Raw genomic sequence first — 10,153 nt, 5'->3', positions numbered from 1 at the left:
TGATGATGTTCTTTTTAATTTTCCATATCAATATCTAAAAAAAAAAAACAACATAAATTCCTGCAGCTTAAACTCTGGCCACTAAGCCTAATAATCAGCACCACTTCTTGGTCTGTAATGATCTCTGTACTGCAGTTATCTGCTTATCTGTCATTCTAAGCCTGCCTGTACTGATACCACCTCTGTGTATAGATAAGACAGGATCCACCATTCACAGTAGATCATTGTTAGAGCTGATCTATTTATTCCTTGTACAATGACCTCTGCACGGGTCACAGATCATGCCCAGAAAACTCCACCATAGAAGTCAATGAGGTCCCCTCCAGACCATTGTGTCTATGGCCCAATGGGCTGCCGTAAAGTAATTTTCTAAATGCTTAGACAAGATGGCCGCCCCTGTAATCATGTTCAGGATATTGAATTAAAAAAAAAGACAGAAAGGAGATTTGTTACTATCTGGTTTTAACTGTCAGATAACATTTTCGGGGACATTTCCTTTAAGCTCCAATGTAATTTTTAGGTGCCGCGTTCTGCATTGCACAGGAGCTGAGCTCCTGACTGGTGCTGGGATTTCCTGCTATGAGAGACAGGCAGAGCTGCAGTATTCAGTGTATGGACACAGAGCTGTTCGGAAGGCTGCACATTGACATAAGAAATAAGAAACAACATACAATATAAGAACATAATCGCCACTAGATCCTGGCAAGTGACGCCTTTCGAGATTACCGTGAGTCCATCACTAGACTAAATGAATAGAATTCAAGTAAATAGAAGATGTGGCAATGATCTGATATGATATTCTGTATTATTTTAAACTGTACATTTATTCGAGGCTCGGGACATACATCGCTCACAAGTATTGACAGTTGGAATTACATGTACATTAGGAGACATTATTGCTGTCTGGGTCACTTAGGAAAATCATTTTTCAGTGTATACCGACACAGAACATTGAGTAACTTTCTACTGCATTAACATGAGTTATATTATGTCTTATACTCTAGTCACATCCAAAGCTGCACTCACAGTTGCAGGTTACATTACATCCACAGACGTATCCCTATCAGCTTACATGAGCTCCAGTGATGCTCTGCTCTCTGCCTCACGCCATTCTGGGACACGCTGCATCTTCTACGCCTACTGCCGGACGCTACGGGAACCGGACGGATCCGTTGTGCTGCCCCTAGACCTGTCTTATGACGGATCAAAACGGAATGCCTCTAAGGGTTTGCGCTTTGGATTCCGTCTTACGAATACCATTATTTTCCGTTATAACGGAATTCATAACGCTGATGTGAACCCGCCCTTAATAACTTTGGGCTGTCCTAAAGGCAGAACATGAAATCCACACCTACTATGAGCAAAGGAGTTATCCGAGACTATCAAATGTCCCCCATATGCCCGGGCCCCTCACGCTGAATCTACTTACCTGGCTCCCCGTTACCTGCGCTGCTCCTGGTCCCCTCAACGCCGCAGCTGCTTCTCCCTGTGCGCGGGGGAAGCAGCCAACGGCAGGCGATGACGGGAACGAGACTCTCTAGCGTCACCCGCGATGCTGGGGAGGCTCGTCCTCGCCCCGACACCGGATGTTTTATAACCACAGAGGAGAAAAGTCAGTGCAGCTGTTAAACCAGAAGGTGGCAGCAGAGAGATGTAGGACAATTTTGAATGCAGCTCTGGATGTGGCTGGAGTATGAAGTAAAACAATCTGATGTTACATGTAGATCGCAAACTGTAAAACTGCATTTAGAGATGAAATGACACTATAATAAGAGTACATGGAAAAATCACTATACAGTGTGGAGAGCATAAAACTTGTGACTTATGTAGATCTGGTGCAGGCAACACATTGAATGTCAAAAGTTTAAAGGGGCTCTCCAGAACTACAAACTGATGACCTGGCCTGACCATCAGATCAGTGAGGGGGGGTCTGACTCTCGGCACTTCCTCTGATCAGCTGAGCCTCAGAGCAGCTCAATTCTATTTCAGGGAATGGCACTGAGCTATAATACCAGGAACAGACAAATGTACGACATGACCCCTTCAATCAGCTGATCGAGACCCCCTCAATGTAATACTGATGGCCTCTCTTAAGGACAGCCCAGCAATTTTGTAGTCCTGGCGATCCCCTATAACTTCTTCTGTACAAATCTTTGGTAAAATAATGAGGCTCCACAATCTTCAGGCCTCTTTTGTCCAAACGTAGCAATACAAACAACTATCTTTGGTATTCGTGTATGTTACTGGTATTCCACAATGCCTTGATTAGAAGAAGATATTCTTTCTTTTCCATAAAGTGCTTGAAGTCCATTCTTGCAACGCTGATCTAATAGCTGTTACCTGGGAATTCTATAATGCACTGGAGGTCCCTTTAATAGTTTCGAGCCATAGAGGACCCTAATGGTGTTCGAGCAGGAGACAACGGAGGGCTACATAGAAAGAGCCATTTCCGTCTCTAACATATCATTGACCAGAAGACCATATCAAGACAAAAAAAAGCTGGTGACCCTCTCATCTAATCAGAGCTTTACTCCTACACAATTATGTCCAACCATAAGCAGGACTACCCATGGCCAACCGATGTCAAGACCACCTATTAGAAAATAGTCATTCCATATCTATGTCTCCATGTTTGAAGTTTCCTATGATAAACCAGCCATTTCCATGATGTTCCCAATAGACAATAACCAGTGGACCTAATATTTTCATTGGTGCCGAGCAAACACCTAGAAAAATTACCGTTGACCATTTTATGCATTTACGGTCATATCAGATACATTCAAGAGCACCAAAAGCTTAAAATATTAGTCTTGCTAAAAATGTTCATCGTCAACCACAGTTTTTTTTTCAAGAAAGGATCAATTGGAAGGGACATCCAAAGGAGAAGGCCATAGGTGGTCTTCTCATGATGTGATCTTTTGGAGAGATTTTGGTCAACTGCACACCTCTAAACAAGCTAGAAGGAATTTCAGGTCAACTAGTCAGTTTCTGACTTTGGATAGCCCTAGTCAACTGTGACACAAACAAGTCTCTTTCATTTGAGCCAACTAATCAGCTCATTCAGCCATTTACCATTGAAACCACCCTCCAAAAGTGGAAGACAATCCTCTCATAGAAAAAGGCCGGGAGCAGTCTTCTCAAAGGGTTGGTCTCTTGGACCATGCTAAATCACCCTACTTTATTTTCTCTCTCAAGTGGTCCAACCAATCAGTTCACTTAACCAAAACAAATTAAAAGACCACCCATCAGTCCATGGTATTTTCTAGTTCAGGGTTTTTTGAGATCCAACCACTAAGCTCACTCAACCAAGTCAAGAGGAGACAAGCTTTCATCAAGACTTGTCTTGACTTGATGCAATTATTTTCATTTCTGTAGTTCCCCTCCTCTACACAAAGGACAAAGTTCTCCTATAAAACACAAAGTCCTTGAAGAAAGTCCAATAAGGATGACTAAATTTGTATAAAGTATCAAACCTTATTGAAAGTAACACTATAATAGTACCAAAGTATTTTTATCACTATAGGTAAAGTGTATGCGTGCTTTTACCGCAAGCTGATACTCAATTTGACGATGGCTGCGGATGGACATTTAATCATACACCTGAGTTCTTTGTAACTAATGTTGTAACATTGTAGCAGCTTATGAAGTGACATCTTATCATGGCATAAGAAAGAGAACAGACATCAAGGGCTAGGGTTTAGTCTCTCATAGCGCTTACTAAAAGTTCTTCAGATGCTGCAAAACAAAAACAAAAACAACAAAAAATGGTCGTCTTGTATCAGACGTGAGTCCAGAATTGTCTTGTCTCGACAGACTGTAGAGCTTGATCTTTCTTCACTGCATCTCAAGAATTCCAGTCTCTTCAGATTTGGTCTGAAAGTTGGGGAATCAAATAAATAAAATGTTCATGGGTCAACACATGAGGACCAATTTTTTTATAAACTAACCTGTCTGGTATTTCTAGTAGACTTGTCCAAATTTATCATATGTAAAGGCCAACTAGTTGCTCAGCCATTGCCTGCAACCGGCCAATAAACTTGTTTATCGAAATGGGCCTTGCAAATAAATTACTTCTGACCTCGAATGATGGTCTATAGTTGTCTTATAGGCCCAAAAACAGAAGATAATCAATTTACTAATCATAAACCCCAGATAACCCTTGACTTTGTGGCAGATATCTGCTGGGCATCAGTCTTTTAAAAGCAATCCCAAAAATATAAAACAATCATAAAATAAAAAATACCTATGACCTCTTGGCCTATTTCTGCCACCTTTATTCCAAAAATATCCATACATAAGTCTTCTATAGTCATTTAATAACCCCCAGACACATGCACCACCTCTCCTACCATCACCATCTTCTTTACACCCAGGGTACTAACCTTCATGGCTCTGTAAATCCAGTGTTGGTATTGATCCACCTTGGCATATACCCCAGGTTTGTTTGGCATAGCGCAGCCTATCCCCCAGCTGACAATTCCACACAGGCGCCATCTTGAAGTGCGGGAGATGGTATCTTCACAAACGAAAGGGCCTCCACTGTCTCCCTGTATACAAGATGCATATGAAGTACAGGAGAAAAATTAGAAACAGAGGGAATCTAATATTCTCTTTACTTATAGCTACTTGAATTAGCACTTTAAGACCGGGTGGGGAGGAGGGAGATGCAGCTGCAGTCTATCTCTCCTATGAGATGGAAGATGGAAAAGATCTGACATATGATTGGCTCAGAGAACACAGCACAGATCTGACATCACAACAGGAGGAACCATGCACAATACATCTGGCTTGACTACAGTATAGCTTACAAAGGTTATAAATCTAGTGGAGAACTCAATCAAAAAAGGCCATCTACCTGACAAGCGTCAGTCCCACCCTCGGGATATCCAGCGCAGAACATCTTCCCAGTGATCTGATTGTTATAATAATCTGGTTGATTACAGACAGCACTGCTTATTATAGGCACCGATGCTTCCTGCAGGATGTCCGACTGTTGACCTAAACATAAAGATGTATCATCGATTCTATAGTCTGTGGATGAACACGCAGCATAATAAACACATATGAACTCCGCAGACATCACTCACCATAATACTGAGTGTTACCCCACCCGGTAACTGTGCACACCTTTCCATCCACCATCTGCTGACCCAGCGCAGGAAGGCAAACCGGCTGAACGTACTCTAGAAAAACACAGATACTTATACTTTTATACATTGAAATACATCCTGTATTATACTCCAGAGCTGCACTCACTATTCTGCTGGTGCAGTCACTGTGTACATACATTACTTAGCCTGTACTGATCCTGAGTTACATCCTGTATTATACTCCAGAGCTGCACTCACTATTCTGCTGGTGCAGTCACTGTGTACATACATTACTTATCCTGTACTGATCCTGAGTTACATCCTGTATTATACTCCAGAGCTGCACTCACTATTCTGCTGGTGCAGTCACTGTGTACATACATTACATTACTTATCCTGTACTGATCCTGAGTTACATCCTGTATTATACTCCAGAGCTGCACTCACTATTCTGCTGGTGGAGTGACTGTGTACATACATTACATTACTTATCCTGTACTGATCCTGAGTTATATAATGTATTATACTCCAGAGCTGCACTCACTATTCTGCTGGTGCAGTCACTGTGTACATACATTACATTACTTATCCTGTACTGATCCTGAGTTATATAATGTATTATACTCCAGAGCTGCACTCACTATTCTGCTGGTGCAGTCACTGTGTACATACATTGCATTACTTATCCTGTACTGATCCTGAGTCACATCCTGTATTATACTCCAGAGCTGCACTCACTATTCTGCTGGTGCAGTCACTGTGTACATACATTACATTACTCATCCTGTACTGATCCTGAGTTACATCCTGTATTATACTCCAGAGCTGCACTCAGTATTCTGCTGGTGCAGTCACTGTGTACATACATTACATTACTTATCCTGTACTGATCCTGAGTTACATCCTGTATTATACTCCAGAGCTGCACTCAGTATTCTGCTGGAGCAGTCACTGTGTACATACATTACATTACTCATCCTGTACTGATCCTGAGTTACATCCTGTATTATACTCCAGAGCTGCACTCACTATTCTGCTGGAGCAGTCACTGTGTACATACATTACATTACTTATCCTGTACTGATCCTGAGTTACATCCTGTATTATACTCCAGAGCTGTACTCACTATTCTGCTTATGGAGTCACTGTGTACATACATTACTTATCCTGTACTGATCCTGAGTTACATCCTGCATTATACTCCAGAGCTGCACTCACTATTCTGCTGGTGCAGTCACTGTGTACATACATTACATTACTCATCCTGTACTGATCCTGAGTTACATCCCGTATTATACTCCAGAGCTGCACTCACTATTCTGCTGCTGGTGCAATCTCAGTGGAGATTACAAATTACAATACACATCAAACAATGTCCTTGGTACTACACATTAATTTAAAGTATTACACTTTCCTTGAAGGTTTTTCTAACCATACATAATTGTGACCGTTTTCTCAGACAGTTGATACGTAAGGTATGTTTACCTGTGAGTGTGAGCGGGGTGAGCAGATGCACCAGGGCTATGTCGTTGCTGTTTTCTTCACTGTCTGTGTATATAAAGGGTAAGTATCCGGCGTGGTATATAACACTCTTCACACTATGCACGTATCCGCGGGAGGAGACATGCGATACGCCCCCAGCAAACGCGCTCCAAAGACTCACCACGCGGTTCCTCCTGATTATACAGCAGAAGTAAATGAATGACCACCCAAGCATAGAGCGCCGAATAGACTGTTCATCCGCCATCTAGTCACTTACTCTGGAAAACAGTGGGCCGAGGTGAGGACCCACTCACTGGATATCAAGGAGCCACCACAGAGATGGGTCCCGTCGTACCGTAAGCTGACCTGCCATGGCCACTGACCAAGTGCGGCATCTTGCCCCCCCACAATCCTGTCCACGGCCATCTTCCTCCGTCCGCAATCTGTGGAGTCACAGGAAAGAGAAGAAGTCATGCGTGTGAACGTACCCCCCATTATATCAGTTGTGGCCCTTGGATCCCCCTTCCTCAGGCAGGTTTACCACCCAACAAGCCCCAGGAATATACAATTTCTGCAAATTTGTAATACACTTCTGTGTTTCCATTCCCCACTGTTTTCAAAATCTCTGCTTTCCGCCAGTAAATTGATTCTTACTCACAACCAGGAGCTGAAAAGGTGTCCTGCTCTAATGTCACACAGCTGATGGTTTGTTACAATGTTATACAGTCTAGACAATTGTCCATGGGCAAAACAATCTGGAAAGCGGATACATTGTAACAAACACATGGCGCATTTTGATTAGTAAATCTCCCTTATTGTCAGATGAGGCTAAAAAAGGGCACAAAACACTTAAAGGAGTTGACTGGCTTCAGAGCTGAACCCAGAGATATCCCCTTCTTCAACCAGGCAGCCCCCCCATTTCATGCTCCGATGCTCTCCCTTGCCCTGCCCTGAATCGCATAGGAAAAGGGCTTTTTCATTAGATCCGCTGATGTACCGGGTCTCTGCTAGGCAGAGGCTTCAGCCTAGCAGTAAGCCTGGTGACGTCACCGGGACTAATGGGCAGGCTTTAGCTAAAGCCTGCCCATCGGTGCCGGTGACGTCACCAGGAATACTGCTAGGCGGAAGCCTCCATCTAGCAATGTAAAAAATATAAACAAAAAAGCCCTAGCACTGCGCTATACAGGGCAGGGGAAGGGAGAGCATCGGAGCATGTGTGAGATGGGGAAACAGCTCTCATTGTCTGAACACTGTTTGTATAGATTAAATTAAATGATCTGGACTGACATTCAGCTGTTTGGCCACAAGATGTCGCTGTTTCTAAAACACAGCTAACAGACTGCATATATTTTCATATTCATGAGAGGTGGAGTTTCAGAGCCTGGAGAATAAAAGGAAGCAGCCATTTTAGAGGAAACTGAGACCGAGGAACTGTGTGAGCAGAGGATTTGACGGCATCAAGGTGTGGGACCATACATCAGTGACCAGAGTTGCAGCTAAGTGAGGCTGATCATGTTCAAGACCCTGATCCTGTCCAGAGGAATGAGGATTGCTTCCAGGAAAGCTAATGAGAGCTGAGTGAGGAGCAAAGCAACATACACTGTGATACTGCATGCTTGTTGGAGAGGCATTTGTTCTGTTCAGAGTCACCAGCTGATGCAGAGCAGACCCGGGTCGGTAAGATCGTGCACGCACCTCATTACAGTGTTGGCGCATAGAGACTGAGACCAGGCCTGCAGTTAGTTAGTTAGGGTTTCTGTTTGTGTCAGGCCACAAGTGTTACTACTGTCCATTGCAAGGACTCCATAACTTAAGGGACATTTCACACTGGAGAGCTGATAAACTTCCCACAAACTCAAGCCAGGCTGCCGTTTTGCTCAGGAGGAATACTCAGGCACGGGCTACAGGACCAGTTATGGGAGGGGGAATACTGTAGAGCTTGGTAAGATTGTAAGCTATTGTGCTGCACCGCAGGCTAGCCCGTAGCACACACCCATACAGTGTTTTTTGTTCTTTTAGGGTAATAACAGGTTAGATGTGGCAGTTTAGTTGTGCCCGCCAGTAGGCAAATTACTCCACTTCCCTCCTGCATCCATTACTCCATTTTTGGTTTTTTTGCCACATTTAAGCAAAATTCTGTTTTGGCCAAAGCTGGTGTTGGAGTGGCTTTCCTCGTTTGTGACTTCACTGTATCCTGTGGAGCCCACCCCGGTACACAGCTTACACATAAAATGCTCATATCAGGGGGGCCGGAGGGGTGAAGATGGGGATATGTCCGGGTGCAGCTCTGAACCCGGACAACCCCTTTTAATAAATATGGTGCAAAGCAGGTATGTCTGATTTTTGGAGCAAATTGTGGCAGAATTCTGGCTCATTTAGCTTAGTACATTCTCCATTCTCTTCTATCCTAATAAAGGATTCACATCTACATTAAAAATGTCCTGATCTTTATCTGGGTGTCCATCTGGTTGGAGCCTCTGCGTACCCAGCCTGACCTAAAGGTGACGCATTGTGACCTTACCTTGACACTGAACGGAGAGAAAATGACCACTCGGACACTCGCTGTGGAGGAAAACAGGGAAGCAGAGTTATTATCCATGCATCATATATTCTGCAGACAAGATCATTATGATAGAGGACTCCTGTACAACTGTCATGGAGGTCTGACACTGTCACTGTATCTACCTGCAACCACCTCTAGAGGGAGCTGACTGCATACAGATTAATATAGGTAAATCCACATTCAATTAGCTCCCTCTAATGTTGGCCGAAGGCAGCCAGAATTGGATTGTTTAGCAAGTAGACATATCAACTCACCCCATTTCCCCAGGAGTTACAGAATTTTTTGCTTCCCTCACCTGGTTGTCTGGGGGGATTGGCTAAGGTACTTTGGTTTCAACGATAAAAATATTGGCCATTATGTAATGAATTAATTCTTTTTTATATCAGCAAAACCTTAGCTAGGCTTTCCTTCACCCCAGTTGGCAAAGCCTAAAGTTTTTTGTTGGCACCCACTTGGTACTAATCACCTTAGGCACTTTACCAGTAGCCACACCCTAGATCAGTGAATGATGCATGCCACATTGGTTGCTAGGGGCACACTGTCTTTCCAATGGAGTTTATCCATAGCAACCGGTCTCTCCCAGATGAGAAGACTTTCGGACCAAAAGGGTTTTGTGTCTACAGCCATAGCATTGAGGCCCACAGATACCAGACCAGACACTTACCAGACGGTCAGCACATCATGAAGTCTTTTGGCGCTGCCTAACAGAGATTTCTGAATGCAATAATACCCTGATGTGCCGTTCGCTCCTGCGATCTCCACTGAAAGCACCTGGTGGCTCATGGACCTAAGAAGACAATATGGTGACTGATACACAACTGGTACTTATATACACTTGATATATGAGTTCAACAATACCAAACAGGGCCACAGATCAAAGATACGAAGGCCCCTTCCAGCACCTAAAAATGGGGTCCCTTCATGGTCTATGTGAACTCCATCGCATCCCATCCTTCCCATGGATATAGGACCTTAACGGCATCCTTGACTTCCTACTCGGTATCTATGTATGTACTCA

General features: G+C 43.6%; 1 protein-coding gene across 1 annotated transcript in view; it reads right to left on the bottom strand.

Moving 5' to 3' along the window:
• Positions 1-786: 786 nt before the first annotated feature.
• The window catches only part of HPN (hepsin), a 62,684-nt gene continuing 53,317 nt past the window's right edge, over positions 787-10,153 (bottom strand). Inside the window, exons 8-15 of the mRNA XM_044282569.1 lie at positions 9,800-9,922; positions 9,094-9,134; positions 6,850-7,015; positions 6,576-6,766; positions 5,088-5,183; positions 4,856-4,998; positions 4,383-4,547; positions 787-3,873 (exon numbers count right to left, since the gene is read on the bottom strand). Coding sequence (XP_044138504.1) covers positions 3,835-3,873; positions 4,383-4,547; positions 4,856-4,998; positions 5,088-5,183; positions 6,576-6,766; positions 6,850-7,015; positions 9,094-9,134; positions 9,800-9,922 — 964 coding nt within the window. The 3' untranslated portion in view covers positions 787-3,834. The remainder of the gene's footprint in view (positions 3,874-4,382; positions 4,548-4,855; positions 4,999-5,087; positions 5,184-6,575; positions 6,767-6,849; positions 7,016-9,093; positions 9,135-9,799; positions 9,923-10,153) is intronic.

This window comes from Bufo gargarizans, chromosome 2 (genome assembly GCF_014858855.1).
Source record: "Bufo gargarizans isolate SCDJY-AF-19 chromosome 2, ASM1485885v1, whole genome shotgun sequence".
Lineage (NCBI taxonomy): Eukaryota > Metazoa > Chordata > Amphibia > Anura > Bufonidae > Bufo > Bufo gargarizans.
Note: the sequence above shows the minus strand (reverse complement) of the source record. Positions and strands in the feature narration are given on the sequence as shown.